Below are 17,069 nucleotides of genomic sequence, written 5' to 3' on the forward strand. Positions count from 1 at the left end.
ACCCAGTAAAAATACAGTTGGAAAGTGCAATGCACTTTCCAACTGTAATTTTACTGGGTGGACTGGCAAAATCCAATTCGACAGTGCACTGAAAGTGGATTGGAAGCGGATTATTCAGTGTGTGTGACCGCAGCCTAAGACAATTATTAAGAGTTCAGAAGGTGAACTGGATTCCCTGATTCTACAGAATCTAACCCTAAATGGAAGATTTTATTTTAAGAATCGTCGCCCAGGCTATCAGAGATTGGCACGGGGTGGTTTGGACAGCTTCCGGTCCCCAAGGATCCTCCCAAGCAATCTGGCTGCCTCCATCGCACAGCCCCAGTGGATGGTGAGCCCAAAGCCGCCGTGGCCGTAGTTATGGATCACCTGGAACAGACAAAAACAGGCAAGAACAGCGCTTGGGTGGTGTCCTGGCACTTTGCTCGGCTAGCGGCACCTCTTTCCGCTGGCACAAGGGGCCTTTCTCCCCCCCCCGCACACGTCTCCAAGTCTCCTTGAACTGGAAAAAAGGGGAATGGCAGGATACAACCCTGGGGTGGGGTTTGTGGTGGCCGGGACTCTGGTGCTAATTGGGCAGGAGATCTAGGGCTCAGGGGGGGGGGATCTAGATTGCAGGCTTGACCTGATCCCTCTGACCTAGGGGGACTGGGGCATGTCCTTTTAGGAGGGGTGGGAAGGGGGGGCTCGGCGTTCATCCAACTGCAAATCCCTGGGTCCTTTAGGGGATTCAGCCGAGCAGGCCTAAAACGGGTACACACAGGCACTTTGGGTAGACCCTGTGGTTTTTATCTTGGAAATTAAGCAAAGAACTTCTTGGGAGCCAGTTTGATGTCGTGGTTAAGTGCGCGGACTCTAATCTGGGAGAACCGGGTTGGATTCCCCACTCCTCCACTTGCACCCACTGGATGACCTTGGGCAAGCCATAGTGCTGACAAGAGCTGTCCTTGAAAAAGAGCAGTTTCTGTCAAGAGTTCTCTCAGCCCCACCTACCTCACAGGGTGTCTGTTGTGGGGAGGGGAAGGGAAAGGAGTTTGTAAGCCGCTCTGAGACACCTTTGGGTGGTGAAGGGCCATGGGGTATAAATCCAATCTCTTCTTCTTCTTTGTTGATGTCTGAGTTGCCAGTCCGGGGACAACCCTTGCGCCTTGTTTCCTAGAAGGCCCTCTAACTCGGGGAACAGACTGGCAGTCTGACAATGGGACAAATCACTTCCTCAGCTGGTCTGATCACAGTCCTGGCGGTCCGAGTGGGCCCTTGTGGTTTCAGCCACATTAAGTGACCAGCAGTCAGTGTTCCCTTTAAGCTGAATTAATGTGAGCTAGCGGCTCACACATTTTTGTCTCAGCTCAGGACGGAGGGCTCCAGAGCAGGCTAATTTATGCAGCAGCCCAATCGCTCGCTCACAGCTTTAATGCCAGGAGCTCACAAAGTAGAATTCTTGCTCACAGGACTCCACAGCTTAGAGGGAGCATTGCCAGCGGTGCAATCCTAGACAAAGCACCGCCCTTCCAAGTCCACGGAAGTCAATGGGCTTAGAAAGGTGTAACTCTGCTGAGGACCAAGGCTCCCTCTAAGCTGTGGGGTCTTGTGAGCAAAAATTCTACTTTGTGAGCTCCTGGCATTAAAGCTGTGAGCGAGCGATTGGGCTGCTGCATAAATTAGCCTGCTCTGGAGCCCTCCGTCCTGAGCTGAGACAAAAATGTGTGAGCCGGAGGCTAAAAAACGGTGAGCTAGCTCACACTCACTCAGCTTAGAGGGAACACTGCTTAGGACTGCGACTGTTAGTTGCAGCAAGGCGATTCCAAATGGCAGCCAACGAAGCCCGTTCCTTGTTCCGCCAAGGAGGAGGCACTGTGCTGCCCCCAGTCAGCGTTATCTGTAGTTTAGTAAAACTGCGCTGTATCTTTAAGAGTTGTTGCACCTGGGAATTGTAGTTCACAGTTAGGGGTCCCAGAAGCTTCCCTCTGACTGGCTCATTAAGAGCAATTTCCTGAGCTCAGAGGCACAAAGATAGGAGTTTTATTGTTCTTTTCCGTTCCTTTGTTCATCAACCCTTACTGCAAGGAGAGGGGAAGTCCATCTCTTTCTCACCGCGGCTATAGAACTGACCTAGATCACAAGATGATACGGTTCCCTACCCAATCTCTCCCCTCCTTTGCAGTTTAAAGAGTAGACAAAGATGGGAAGAAGGCTGTAAAACTCAAATCCTCGCGCCTCTGGGTGCAGGAAATGACTGTTAATCAGCCAGTCACAGGGATGCTTTGGGATGTCTAACTAAAGACTTCAGTTCCCAGGGGCAACTGCTCTTAAAGATATATGGCACAGATAACGCTGACTGGGGGCAGCACAGGCACCAATGGCCGGGGAAATGGGGCGCTCTAGGAATCCTTCGCTTTCACGCTATGCTCCTCAGAGTCACTCCACTGCTCTCAGTTAATAAGCTGGTTCCTTTCCAAGAACCCTGACTTTGAATCATCTCCAGCTGTGCAATGGCATTCTGCAGGCCCTCTCTCGGGTAGAGTCTGTAATCATCTGCACCGCAGAGATTTCCACGCACGTCGTGTGGCAAACGCCTAGCAGGTCGTTCTGGGAATTTATTCAGAACTGAGTAGCAGAGAGCTCCCCCCCCCCCCCGGGAATCAACCAGCCTCATCAGATATAAGTCAAGTTACAGGGTTGGTCCCTGAGTCTTGCCAGCATCCGATCCAGGGCAGAGGCCCAGCAAGGTGAGGGTTAAAGGGACATTAAGTCCAGGCAGGTGCAGCTGGCAATACCAACAGGGTCCAGGTGAGGGTGCAGGGCAGTGTTCCCTCTAAGCTGTCAGTGTGAGCCAGCTCACAGTTCTTTAGCCTCCGGCTCACACATTTTTGTCTTTGCTCAGGAAGGGATGGCTCCAGAGCAAACTAACTGATGCAGCATCCAAATGGCTTGCTCACAACTTTAATGCCAGTGGCTCACGAAGTAGAATTTTTCCTCGCAAGGCTCCACAGCTTAGAGGGAGCCTTGGTGCAGGGACACCTGGGCAGTCAGTTGGGAAGACAGCCTGCCCAGACCAGAGCAGGTAATCTGTTGGGCTTATTCCCTCAAAAGAGCATATCAAGAAGAAGCAAAAAGCTGGGGGGAGGCTCACTAGGCCAGTGGCCCCCAACCCTTTTTGAGCCACCGGTCCCTCGGGAAATCTGGCCCAATGGGATGGGCGCAGCCACAAGATGGCTGCTGCAGGAGGCGGAGCCCGCCACAAAATGGCTGCCTTGTCTTATCTTCAGAAACGCGGCTGGTGTTGTGGTGGGAGATGCTATCAAAGCACGGTTTTTAAAAATCTGAACTGCCAATCAGATCTCCAATGGCCAATCAGAAGTCCTGTTGGGCAAAAGCCTCACCTGGCCCCGCCCGCTTTCTAAAAGCCATTGTCAGGCACCAGGAAAGGGGTGGGTGGGCCGTGTTGGGGACCACGGCCCTAGACAAAGCAAGGAACCTCAGACAAGCCAGTGTTATGTGTGCCTAGGTGCACAGATGAAGAGAAGAAGAAGAGATTGGATTTATACCCTGCCCTTCACTACCCAAAGGTGTCTCAGAGCGGCTTACAAACTCCCTTCCCTTCTCCTCCCCACAACAGACACCCTGTGCGGTAGGTGAGGCTGAGAGAGCTCTAACAGAAACTGCTCTTTTTCAAGAACAGCTCTTATCAGAACTATGGCTTGCCCAAGGTCACATCAGCAGGTGCAAGTGGAGGAGCTGGGGAATCAAACCGGGTTCTCCCAGATTAGAGTCCACGCACTTAACCACGACACCAGTACACCAATGGAACATAATGTGCACAAATGACACACAATTAATTCACCCATCCTGCGAGCACTGCCTTTGGACCCCATACAGCTCTTTCCATCCCGAAATCTGCTTACCTCTGACTGTAAGTGCCCGTGGCGTATAACTTCGTGCTCCAGCCGAACTTTAGACCGGGCTGGACGGAAGCCAACCCATTTGTCAACAATCTTGGCTTTCTGGAAACAAAAAAAGGGGTTTGCCACACTTCCGGTCACACACTCGAAAACATACGAGCTGCGAATGGCCACAACAGACAGATCCGCCTCTGTCCTGTGGACATCCTTTCCGCTGACGGTGCTGCTTTCCCCTGGAGCAAGGGGCTCATGACCGGGGGGGGGGGAGGGGGGGAGAATAGATCTGTGTGATCCAGCCCATAATCAGTGTTCCCTCTAAGCTGAGTCAGTGTGAGCTAGCTCACAGTTTTTTAGCCTCCGGCTCACACATTTTTGTCTTAGCTCAGGAAGGAGGGCTCTAGAGCAAACTAATCTATGCAGTAGCTTAATCATTTGCTCACAACCAATGTTCCCTCTAAGCTGTAGAGTCCTGTGAGCAAAAATTCTACTTTGTGAGCTACTGGCATTAAAGTTGTGAGCGAGCGGTTTGGCTGCTGCATAAATTAGTTTATTCTGGAGCCCTCCTTCCTGAGCTAAGACAAACATGTGTGAGCTGGAGGCTAAAAAAACTGTGCGCTAGCTCACACTAACTCAGCTTAGAGGGAACACTGCTCACAACTATAAGGCCAGTAGCTCACAAAGTAGAATTTTTGCTCACAAGACTCCACAGCTTAGAGGGAGCATTGCCCATAATATCTCCCAGCCTTGGGACGGATCTCCTTTGGATGGATGATGAGCCCCACGGTCCAGCTCTTCCCACGTCCTGTTATCCCACAACAGCTAACTGATCCCTCTGGGAACAGCAGAGGCAGGGCGGGGAGGCAAGGACTCCGCCAGCTGATGCCCCCCTGGCGACATCCTGCCTTTGCGGATTGTGGCAGCCCCGCTTGGTCAAGGGCGCTTTGCCCCGGCTCTGCCATAACCTTCCCTGCAGCGGAGGCCCTGCCAGGCCTCAGAGAGCAAGCGGGTGGCACCGCCTTCTTCCCCCACCTTTCCGTATCCTCTGCTCTCCCGTGCAGCCTGAACATAAGGACATAGGAGAAGCCATGTTGGATCAGGCCAATGGCCCATCCAGTCCAACACTCTGTGTCACTCAGTGGCCAAAACCCAGGTGCCATCAGGAGGTCCACCAGTGGGGCCAGAACTCCAGAAACCCTCCCACTCTTGCCCCCCCCCAAGCACCAAGAAGACAGAGCATCACTGCCCCAGACATAAGAGAAGCCATGCTGGATCAGGCCAATGACCCGGCCCATCCAACAGTCTCTGTCACACAGTGGCCAAAACCCAGGTGCCATCAGGAGGTCCACCAGTGGGGCCAGAACTCCAGAAACCCTCCCACTCTTGCCCCCCCCCAAGCACCAAGAAGACAGAGCATCACTGCCCCAGACATAAGAGAAGCCATGCTGGATCAGGCCAATGACCCGGCCCATCCAACAGTCTCTGTCACACAGTGGCCAAAACCCAGGTGCCATCAGGAGGTCCGCCAGCGGGGCCAGGGCTACTTCACCCTCTGCTGCCTGCTGGAGATTCTCTTGCAGTCCCTGGCTTGCTGTTCCCCTCTACCCTTTCGCCCAACCAGAAGTGCCCTGAAACCCTCCGGTCTCCACTATAGCCGCCTCCCAGGTTGCTCCCTCTCCCGGGCAGAGCTGGAGGATGGGACCGGCTCCCTCTGGCTGCGCAACTCTGTCCTGCCTGTCCTGGGTGCTTCGTGGACTGGCTGCTGCAGCTGCCAGTTGTGTTGTGTTTGTCGCAGCCAAGGTGAGTTGCCCCTGCAAGCCCGGGACTGGTCCCGTCAGCCACCAGCCAAGCACGGAGGCTCCCCCTGCCCTCGGCCTGTTCCTCTTCCTGGCGATGCCTTTGCAGGTTGTCGGTGACGGCTGCCGTCCTCACAGAGTGTGGCACAGAGCGACGCGGGTGGGGTCGGTGAGGCGGACATACCTGGATGCTCGGCAGCAGCTGGCAGCACTCTTGCCAAATTTTGTGGTGGTCCCGGGAGCTGATCTCTTTGCTCCAGTTTCCCAGCTGGAAAGTCCCTCCCAAGGTCACGAGCCGGCTCCTAGACCGAAGGCAGAAGGTGAGCCGGGCGAGCAGGCCCTGATCCGACATCCACACATGCGCAGGGGCTTAGTGAGGGGGTGGTTTGCATACAGAAGGTGACGCTGGGCCCAGCAACAGGAACATGTGGCCTGGTGGTGCCCAGAGAATGACTCTTTCTCATGAGCACCCGAACACACACGAAGCTGCCTGGTGTAGTGGTGAAGTGCGCCGACTCTAATCTGGGAGAACCGGGTTTGATTCCCCACTCCTCCACTTGCACCTGCTGGATGACCTTGGGCAAGCTACAGTTCTCTCAGAGCTGTTCTCTCAAGGACAGTTCTGGAAAGAGCTCTCTTAGCCCCACCCACATCACTGGGTGTCTGTTGTGGGGAGGGGAAGGGAAAGGAGTTTGGTAGCTGCTCTGAGACTCCCTTGGGTTGTGAAGGGCGGGGGATACATCCAGTCTCCTCCTTTTCTCCTTCTTCCTCTTCTTCCCACAGCAGCTCTCCAGGGTCACGGGCAGAGGTCTTTCCCATCGCCCACTACCTGATTCCTTTAACTGAAATTGCCGGGGATTGAACCGGGGACTCTCTGCATACCGAGCACATCCTCTGCCTCTGAGCCGCAGCCCCTCCCATCTATGACATCACCTGTGAGGGAAGTGATGGTTGGCCTCTCCCACAGAATCCTCGAACGCCGTGTGCAGCCGTTTCCCATGGTGCTCCACTGGGGCCTGCAGGGGCAGATCGGCCCCTTAACTTGTTGGAAAAGTTCCTGGTGAGCTGCTGTTCTGGAAAGCCACTGGCAACCAGCAGCAAGGGCCCCTGCGGTGTTGGCCATCCCACAGGCCCAGGCCCAGGTCACGGCCACTATGACAACGGGGGCAAGTCAGTCAGGTGGACCTGAATGGATCCTGCAAGCACCGCAGAGCCCACTCAGTTCTGTTTGTTCCAGGGCTGTTTTACTCTCCCCGTCTGTTCCCAGTTGCCAAATGGGTGGTGCCGAAGGCCACCCTCTAGCTTGATGTGACTCGTAACCAGGGGTCATTTCCTGCAGGAGCGCACAGGAGCGGAGCTCCGGCAGTAAAGAGCCCAAGGGGCGGGCACATGCAACAAGCCCCTGCTCCCAGCAGCCCTCAGTCAGAGCAAGAAGCAGGCAGGTAAGTTGCAGAGCCCCCCCCCCCAGTCCAAAACAGTCCAGTGGCACCTTTAAGGCCAAGTTCTATTCAGCTACAAGCTCTCCCTCCTCTGCGAGGACAGATCTGCACGTGTCCCCCCCCCCAATAGCTAGCCATCCAAAACAGTCCAGTGGAGCCTGAGCGGTGTGCGTTGCCTTCTGACACACTTCCGGTGATGTCAGGGGGTGTGGCATATGCTAATGAGTTATGCTAATGAGCTCCTGCACCTCTTTTTCCACGAAATGACCCCTGCTTGTAACAGCTACCAAGCACTAAACTGGCCCCACGAACAGGAATGAAGAAAGAGCTTCAAGGATTTATCTGGGTCCCCTCAGCAGATTCTGCTGTAGCCAATGAAAAACTTGCCTTACCCAGGTATGATGTAAGGCGTATTATAGAGGCCAGACTTGATATCATGGGTTATGATGAAATGCTTCACCCAAGGAGCGTCCACCTGAAGGTCCGAAAAGGGTAGTTAGAGCGAGAGCAGAAGATTCCCTCATCCGGCATTCCCCATGGAAAAAGCAAGGAGGCAAGGAGCCGGGGGGGGGGGCTACTCAGCTCGAGCTTCTCCCTGCCCCCCCCCAATCAGCCTCTCCCATGATCAAGATATTCACTGTAAGCTCCTTGGGGCAGGGATCAACCTTTGTTTTTTGTTTCTAAAACTCCAGCCCACACCATGCACATCGGTGGTGCTATAAGTGCCCGGAATTGCAGCAATAACCCCCCTTCCTTTTCTCTAGAAAAAATGCCCCCCCCATTCATGCAGGCAGAGGCTTCCTTATCATCGTGAGCAACGCTCCTAATGGAACTGCCCTCATAGCGCTTGTGGGGAGGGCAGTACAGAAGCCTAATAAAATAACTAAATCTTTATGACTGAAGGGCTGTTTCTGACCCAGAACCCAGTTTGGTGTCGTGGTTAAGAGCGGCGGACTCTAATCTGGGAGAACCGGGTTTGATTCCCCACTCCTCCACATGCAGCCAGCTGGGTGGCCTTGGGTCAGTCACAGGTTCTTTCAGAGCTGTTCTCTCTGGAGCAGTTCTCGAGAGAGCTCTCTCAGCCTCACCTACCTCGCAGGGTGTCTGTTGTGGGGAGGGGAAGGGAAGGTGACTGTAAGCCGCCCTGAGACTCCTTCGGGTAGTGAAGGGTGGGGTATAAATCCTTTCTCTTCTTCTTCTTCATATCCAGCTCCCCTCGCAACTAGCTCCTCCCTCTCAGCCACGCAACCCCCTGTAGATAATTCCTGGCCCTGTACAGTGCTGGAAGTCGCATGATGGGCATTGCAATGCCTTGTGCCAGGGCAGCTTGCAAAGGGAGGGGACTGTTCGCCTGACCTTGGCTGCTCTGCAGCGCCACCACAGCAGGTGGCCAGAAGGGGCATTGCAACTTTCCGCCCAGCAGGGATCAAGCGACAGGAGGAGCCAGCAGGACCCTGTTTCCTCCATACAACGCTGCCAGCTCCGCTGTGGCCTTTTGATTAGCAACTTGTTGCAGAGACCGGCTCTCTGTTCAACCACCTGTTTCCCAAACGTATCCCAAAGCCTGGCCTCACCTTTATGACTTGCCCCCGACCGGGGAGCAACTCAGGGTCTGGCTGCAGCTCCCCTGCACGAACCCCCGTACAGTTGATGATGACATCCACCCCTTGCGCCGTCAACTGGCAGAAGACAGATTTGTGAAGTTATTCTCCCTTTTGGCCTGGCAGAACCATGTTGTGATCAAAGGCCTCTTGTGCCAGTCCACGGCTAGTATATCGCACGATCCGCGATTCTCTCTTCTGATCACTCATATTTGAGAAAACTGCCTGTCTTGACAGGTATCTGACAAAGGGATCTTTGGCTTTTGAATGCTTATGCCGGGGGAAACTTTTTTGGTCGCTAAGGTGCCGTCGGACTCTTATTCAGCTGTTTGACTGCAGACCAAGACAGCTGCCCTCTGGAATGGCCGGTCTTCTTGTAACCCACTGCTCATCCTCCAAATGTGTCTCTTCACGAGCATCTTTGCGTTGCAATCGGCCTTCCACAAACTGAACTTCGGGGAGGGAGGAGTGGGGGCGGGGCTGCAGGCCAGGCCGGCACCCTCTTTCTGTGGCGCCCTAGGCAATGGCCTAACCCCACCTTATGGACGGGCTGGCCCTGCCCAGCAGAGAACTCTAATGGCCACCCACAAGGACACTCCAGTCCCCGTCCCTGAATTTTCACTCCTCATAAAACTCTGGACCTTTTCATTCTCGAGACACAAGGTAGTCTGTGGCATTCCCTGGGTGACCTGGGGCCAGGCATTCTCCCTCAAAACAAAAGGGGAGTGGAAAAGCAAAGACGGTGCCATGCCCCCCTCACAGGTGCGTGTGTGGGGAGAAGGGCCATCAAGTCGCAGCTGATTTGTGGCACTCCCTTGTAGGGTTTTCCAGGCAAGAGAGGAACAGGGGTCGTTCGCCCTTGCCTGCCTCCACGCAGTGGCTCTGGGCTTCCTTGGAGGTCTCCCGTCCAAGTACTAACCAGGGCAGACTCGGCTTAGCAATCAAGTTCTGATGGGATCAGGACAGACTGGACCAGCCAGGTCAGGGTCGGGGCGGCGTAACCATGAAGCAGGCTAGGCACATGCTTAGGGCACAAGGGCCAAAGTGGGCGCCACAAAGTTGGGGAACGGGTGAAAAGAACTTTATGTAGCCCGAGCTTGGCTTCGTTTGTACAGTCTATTGTGTGATCATATTTTTGTATCGCCGCAACCTGCATTGTCTATCTGGCCAGACAGGTCAACAACGAAAATGGACTGGGGGTCAGTGTGGAAAGGAGGGGGGCACCAAGACTGGTCAGTGCTTCGGGCACCAGTGAGCCTTCATCCGCCCCTGGTCAGGGCACTCCTCACCAGTGTCCCCTCTAAGCCGAGTTGGTGTGAGCTAGCTCACAGTTCTTTAGCCTCCAGCTCACACATTTTTACCTTTGCTCAGGAAGGATGGCTCCAGAGCAATGTTCCCTCTAAGCTGTGGAGTCTTGTGAGCAAAAATTCTACTTTGTGAGCTGCTGACATTAAAACTGTGAGTGAGCAATTTGGCTGTTGCATAAATTAGTTTGCTCTGGAGCCGTCCTTAATGGGCTAAGACAAAAATGTGAGCTGGAGGCTAAAAACTGTGAGCTAGCTCACACTAACTCATCTTAGAGGGAACAATGCTCCAGAGCAAACTAATTCATGCAGCAGCCAAATCGCTCGCTCACAACTTTAATGCCAGTAGCTCACAAAGTAGATTTTTTGCTCACACATCTCCACAGCTTAGAGGGAACACTGCTCCTCACAGGTAGGACGGGATAAAAGCGAGATGGATGGACGGACGGACAGACAGACAGACATTCTACCCGGTCACTCAGCGGCAGTGTTCCCTCTAAGCTGAGTTAGTGTGAGCTAGCTCACAGTTTTATAGCCTCCGGCTCACACATTTTTGCCTGAGCTCAGGAAGGGATGGCTCCAGAGCAAACTAATTTATGCAGCATCCAAATGACTCGCTCACAACTTTCATGCCCATAGCTCACAAAGTAGAACTTTTGCTCTCAGGAGGGAACATTGCTCAGCGGGTCTGCTTAAACCTTCCAGCATTCCAGTCAAGAACGATAAAGGCATTCGGGGTGACTGAAAGATAGCTGGCGATTAATTTTTTAAAAAATAATTAAATTCATGACACTTGCATTACTTCAGAAACTAAATAATGAGAATGTAAACGTATGAGGTCAACAGGGGTGGACGTGCAGGGCTTTGCTCTTTTTCAGACCCCCAATTCTCGCCCTCCCAAATATCTGGAGGCAGCCCTGTCCCGGAGGCCACCCTCTCTAAATCTGCAAAGTGGATTTCCCTTTGGATCGGATCCTCCGCCCAGCTGCAGAAGAGGAAGTGTCTGACTGGTCCTTTTCAAGGCCTTATAAATGCTGAAATTTCCAACTAACCTCTTGGAAAGAGTTGATTTTCCGATGAAAGAATTTGACTCCCCGCATCTTTAACCTGTAAGAAGAATGTCTGCTTCAGACGCGGCAAGAGAGTGAGCCAGACAGGGCCTAAGAGGGAGAGACCAGCAGGATCCTGGGACTCGGAGCTGCCTGGGAACCCCTAGTCTCTCAATCCATGCCCTGCTCCTATTGCAGCTCTCTTGGGGCACAAGAGTTCCAGGATCTAACCCGCTTCTTTTGTCGGATGCGTTTACGCCTACTATTTATTTATGTATTTGATTTCTACCCCGCCCTACCCTGCCGAGGTAGGCTCAGGGTGGTTTACAAAAGAAACACCAAATAAAACAACAGTATAAAATCAATATAAAATACACAATAAAGTTATTAAAACCATTAACATAATGATGGCGTCACGACTGTAATAAAGTGCACATACTGTAGTAAAGTACCTCCACTGTTGGCACGCTCAGGCTGTAAGAAAGCACAGGGCAAAGATGATGGAACGCAGCTCCTTACCTAAATGCCTGACGGAAGAGCTCTTTGGGAACCATGGACAGTAACCTCTGGATTAAATTTCTGGATTAAATTTCTGACTAAATAAATATTTTTCTTCACTGACCAGATGGTGACAATAAATATAACGACATTTAAAAGGGACTAGTGGGAAGTGATCACAGCCATTTGGTGTTGCCAAGAGCCATTGGGACAGAAAGCAGAAAACGTTGTCTCATACACACCGGTTTGTAAGCCAGGGTAGGTAGGTCCTGCCTTCGAGCATCAGGGCCGTGTTCAACCAGCCATAACTGCAACCAGGGAAAAAAAGTAAAGCATTACCCTTTGAAGAACTGAACGGGGAGTGGGCAAGGTGCAGCAGCTGAAGTGCCATCCAATTTCTTTCGGTAGAAAACCTTGCTGGGATCCAGCAGGGCCTCACCAGGCATGCTGATATTAGCCCACCAAGAATATTTTCTATTTCACCATGAATAATGGCCATTATTTATCTATCTGTTAGGGATGGGCACGAACCGAGAAACGAACCGTGGTTTGAGCACAAACCGGGACGGTTCATGGATTGTTTTGAACCGGTTTATTTGGTCGCATCATTCCTGAATCCAAAAATGGACTGCCTTTTTTCCATGGAAGTTCGTTTGGTTCCTAAGAGTGGTTTGTTCTCCAGACAGCCTGCCGCTGATTTAATCAATTCCTAGACAACGCTGGGGGTGGACTTGTGGAGAGCCCTAGAAACACCCACAGCAGTTGTCCATAGCTGGATTGGCAGCTCTAGGAGCCAACCACAGAGCTCCCGTTCTGCTCTATGGGAGCAGATACAGACCCCATCCTGACTCAGCTGCTTTCACTTTGCAGCAGGAAGAGAGAGGAGTTACCGTAGTTGTCGTGTGAGAGCGAGTTAGAAAGAATTGCTTGCTGCATGGCTGATTTAAGGGGAGGCCAGAGCTGAGCTTTCCTGGGGGCACCTGCTTTGGGGGGCTGTAACTCAGACATCCCAAATCCAATCTTTGCCAAACTTGGAGGGTGGGTGCAGGAGAGCCTGATGAAGACTCCCGGTCAGTTTGGCATCTCTAACTCACGAGGGGGCTGTTCTACCATATCCCAAACTCATGAACTGAGCAAACCATTTGAGAAACGGGAAAAGTTTGCGAAAGTTCATGGTTCGTGTAATCAAATGATCCACGAACCACCATTTTCCCAGTTCGCGCCCATCCCTACTATCTATCTTTAATAGTGATCAATAACTGAATATGGATTTCAGAGCTGAATATCTAATTCCAGCTCATTGGCAAGCGGCTTACGCAGGAGTCGTGCAGCTACCCATGGTCACTGGACCACAGGCTAAACAGAGCTTGGCCCAGTTTAACATCTCGTGTTCTGTTTCCACCAGCTGAGAGCCAGAAAGATGACTCTGCCCTTGGTATGGTACTGAAGAGGGGCAGCTGGAACTTGACCCCTTGACCCCACTGTCCTTCCTGCCCTAAATTAGCACCCCAAAGGGTTGCCAACTCTGTCTTGGGAAATTCCTGGAAATTTGGGGGTGGAGCCTGGGGAGGGACTTCAGTGGGGAATAATGCTACAGAGTCCACCCTACAAAGCAGCCTTTTCCTTCACAGGAATGGATCTCTTTATTCTGAAGTGCAATGGTAGATCTCTCCAGACCCCACGTGGAGGTTGGCAACCCCAGCACCCAGCCTGTAGGACATGGTAAACCAACCAAGTCATTGGAAATCTCGGCTGAAGGGGTGTATTGGACCATACCTGTAACCTGGGAAGAGCTCGAGCTCTTTCGGTGTTAAGTTCCTAAATCCCAAGACAATATCTTTCCAGGATGGATCCTATGGAGAAGGAAAAAGTTCAGGCCCATTGGTATGATAAGCGAGGGGGCAAAAATCCATAAATTATTGCCAGTATAAGGGAGTTCAAACCGGGGACTCCTGTAGTGGGACAAAGACCCCTTCCTGCTCCACCCAGGAAAACCTGCGAGCCACATCCTGCTTTTAAGGCTTCCAGGAAACCCACATAAGAATGTTAAGAAGAGCCCTGCTGGATCAGACCAGTGAGGGTCCATCTAGTCCCACATCCCATCTCACACAGCGGCCAACCAGTTCCTCTGGAAGGCCACTAACAGGACACAGGGGCCGAGGCTTTCCCCTGATGTCGCCTCCTGGCTCTGGGATTCAGAGGTTGACTACCTCTGAGCATTGAGGTTCCCTCTAGTCACCATGGCCAGTTGCCACTGATAAACCTCCCCTCCATGAATCTATCTGATCCTCTTTAAAGCCGTCTGTGCCTGCGGCCATCACTGCACCCTCTGGCAGCAAATTCCACATTTTAATCACTCTCTGTGGAAAGTAGTATTTCCTTTTGTCTGCCCTGAACCTACTGCCCATCATTCTCATTGGATGTCCTTGAGTTCTAGTATTTGGGGAGAGGGAGAAAAACTTCTCTTTGTCAACTCTCTCCGCCCCATGCATAGCTTGATAAACCTCTCTCATGTCCCCTGCCCTGTAGTCATCTCCTCCTCCTCCTCCTTCTCCTCCTCCTCCTCATCATTTATTTATTTTACGTTTTCACGGTATACAACCCAAAAAAAACTGTCTTAAACATAGGTATATCAGTCTATAAGTCGTACTCGACCCCATTTGGAATACTGTGTGCACCTGTCTTATTACTATTAAATTCATTGATTATTGATGTTAAATTTGGGCACATGCACTGTTTCTTGTTTTGATATATTATTTATTATTTATCTATAGTCAAATTTATACCCCGCCCTCTCCGCAAAGCAGGCTCATGGCGGCTTCCAACAACAATACAACAATACAGAACAAAAGCATAAATAGTACAGAATTAAGACACAACAATTAAAACAGTGTGTTACAAATGTTACAAAGTACCGGTGGCAGTTAAAAATAAACAAATGAGATGTTTTCAAATGAAAGTGCTTCGATGTTATTCCCCATAAGTGTTTGGATGTTATTTTGCTCATTCTTGAAGCAGCTGCTGATGTCAACATTACGGGCCGTGCACTAAGGCGATAGCGGCCCCACGTTATATGCTTGGTGGAAGAGCTCCGTCTTGCAGGCCCTGCGGAACTGTGAAACTATATTGCCGTGCCACTGCCTTTCATTTTGTATCTCAAATGCCACTATAATCAGCTACCTACCGGAACTGGCTGGGTGAAGAGATTGTACCCAGAGAGCGGGAAAAGGCCCATGTCTTGAGCTTCTGGGGAATTAATGTGCTCCAACATGTAATCAAAAGTCTCTTTGTTCCAGAGCCTGTAAAATTAAATAATACAGCGTCAGTATTCCTTTCCCCCCAGCATCAAAGGTTGCCTTTGGACAACGTGTCACAAGTCAAAGGGACAGCTGGGATTGGGACCAGGATATTATTAGGCTTTAAAAGCAGCTCTTGGTTCCAAAGGACTTACTTCCAAATCACCAAGTGAGAGAGGTTTGGTACTGGTGTCTGTAATGAAAAGACAATGCCATGCTAATTATGCTCCCCAAGTGTTCCTTCAGGGACAGAAACAGTAGAGAGAGATCGCCTAGTGCAGCCTCTCCTCAGAACAGAACATCCCACAATCGCCAGAAAATCAAGGCACTCCGTTAGTAAGCCCGGAGGCCGAAGAATTTGCTTTCAGGTGAAAGTACACACAAAGCTGCCTTCTACTGAATCAGACCCTCAGTCCATCAAAGAAGAAGAAGAAGAAGAGATTGGATGTATACCCCATGGCCCTTCACTACCCAGAGGAGTCTCAGAGCGGCTTACAAACTCCTTTCCCTTCCCCTCCCCACAACAGACACCCTGTGAGGTAGGTGGGACTGAGAGAGCTCTCGACAGAAGCTGCTCTTTCAAGAACAGCTCTTGTCAGAACTATGGCTTGCCCAAGGTGATCCAGCAGCTGCAAGTGGAGGAGTGGGGAATCAAACCCGGTTCTCCCAGATTAGAGTCCGCACACTTAACCACGACACCAAACTGGGTCTCTTGTCTGCTCAGTCTGGCAGTGGCTTTCCAAGATCTCAGGCAGGGGTCTTTCACGTCGCCTACCACCTGATCCTTTTAGCTGGAGATGCTGGGGATTGAACCCAGGACCTTCTGCATGCCAGGCAGAGGCTCTACCACTGAGCCAGGGCCCCTTCCGAAAGGAGTCTGAAAGAGATGAATATTTTTCAAGAAACAATCTCCCTTCTCTGCCTTCCCCCTTCTCTTGGGTGCACACTGGGCATCTGCAGGAAGGAGGGCTTTAACAGCAAGAAGAGGAAGAAGAAGAAGAAGAAGAAGAAGAAGAAGAAGAAGAAGAAGAAGAAGAAGAAGGAGGAGGAGGAGGAGGAGGAAGGAGGAAGGAGGAAGGAGGAAGGAGGAAGGAGGAAGAAGGAAGAAGGAAGAAGAAGAAGAAGAAGAAGAAGAAGAAGAAGAAGAAGAAGAAGGGGAAGAAGAGGGAAGAAGAGGGAAGAAGAGGGAAGAAGAAGGAAGAAGAAGGAAGAAGAAGAGATTAGATTTATACCCCGCCCTTCACTTCCCAAAGGAGTCTCAGAGCGGCTTACGAACTCCTTTCTCTTCTCCTCCCCACAACAGACACCAAGAAGAAGAAGAGGAGGAGAAGATTGGATTTATACCCCGCCCTTCACTTCCCAAAGGAGTCTCAGAGCGGCTTACAAACTCCTTTTCCTTCCCCTCCCCACAACAGACACCCTGTGAGGTAGGCGGAAGCCTTGACAGAAACTGCTCTCTTTCAAGAACAGCTCTAACAGAACTATGGCTTGCCCAAGGTCATCCAGCAGCTGCAAGTGGACGAGTGGGGAATGAAACCCGGTTCTTCCGGATTAGAGTCCGTGCACTTATCCACTGTACCACACTGTGTGAAACTATTCATGCTATTACTCAATGGCTCTCTTTTTTAGGAAGATTGGTTTTGCATATTTCATCAAAATGGACAGAGCCTGCGAAATTAAGCAACATCGGATCAGGTGCAGGAAAAAGCGTTTCACTGGCAAAGGCGGCAGGAGGTGCGGCCGGTGAGGGGGGAGGAGCTTTTGCTCTTACGTTTCCTGGGTGTTCCCCTTGTCGTAGAGGTACGGCTGCCAGAGTCCAGCTGCCCCGTCGCTGGTAGTGTGAGGGGTGAATTGGTCAGCATACACCTCAATCTCCAGCGGCTGATCTGTCAGGTGGTGCCGGTCGTAGATGCAGATGGCCGTGGACAGTCCGATCACGCCAGCCCCAATCACAGCAACTCTCATGGCGGCCTTCACTGGAGGGCTGAGAAGACAAAAGGGTGGCAGCCTTGCGCCTACAGATTTGGACGCTCGCCACCTAGTGGAGCATAACGCCAAAAGAGCTAGAAATTCTGGCTGCAAGACAACCTTAGGATCTCCTGGCTATATTGCACACAAGGCTGTGCAATAATTATTAATGATTCTTTGCAACACCCCTCCCACCTTTTGACTGGGATATAAGGGCCT

General features: G+C 51.7%; 1 protein-coding gene across 1 annotated transcript; it reads right to left on the minus strand.

Annotated features, from left to right (window-relative positions):
* Positions 1-237: 237 nt before the first annotated feature.
* On the minus strand, positions 238-16,847 carry DAO (D-amino-acid oxidase). The gene is made up of 10 exons (XM_015413260.1): positions 16,654-16,847; positions 14,771-14,885; positions 13,363-13,439; positions 11,829-11,894; positions 11,092-11,146; positions 8,709-8,813; positions 7,527-7,609; positions 5,880-5,997; positions 3,906-4,004; positions 238-369 (listed from the first exon to the last, which is right to left on the minus strand). Exons 1-10 carry the CDS (start codon positions 16,845-16,847, stop codon positions 238-240), a joined length of 1,044 nt encoding a protein of 347 aa, XP_015268746.1.
* Positions 16,848-17,069: the final 222 nt, after the last annotated feature.

This window comes from Gekko japonicus, unplaced genomic scaffold (genome assembly GCF_001447785.1).
Source record: "Gekko japonicus isolate JY-2015 unplaced genomic scaffold, Gekko_japonicus_V1.1 scaffold10, whole genome shotgun sequence".
In the NCBI taxonomy this organism is placed as follows: Eukaryota; Metazoa; Chordata; class Lepidosauria; order Squamata; family Gekkonidae; genus Gekko; species Gekko japonicus.

Bases quoted from the DNA above. Each gene is read 5' to 3' on its own strand.
- DAO (XM_015413260.1), bottom strand. From the start codon at position 16,847: ATGAGAGTTGCTGTGATTGGGGCTGGCGTGATCGGACTGTCCACGGCC. The intron at 11,895-13,362 runs GTATGGTCCAAT...CCCTGGTTGCAG, and splicing joins GAGCTCTTCCCAGGTTACAG to TTATGGCTGGTTGAACACGG. The intron at 11,147-11,828 runs GTGTGTATGAGA...TTCTTCTTACAG, and splicing joins CTACCCTGGCTTACAAACCG to GTTAAAGATGCGGGGAGTCA.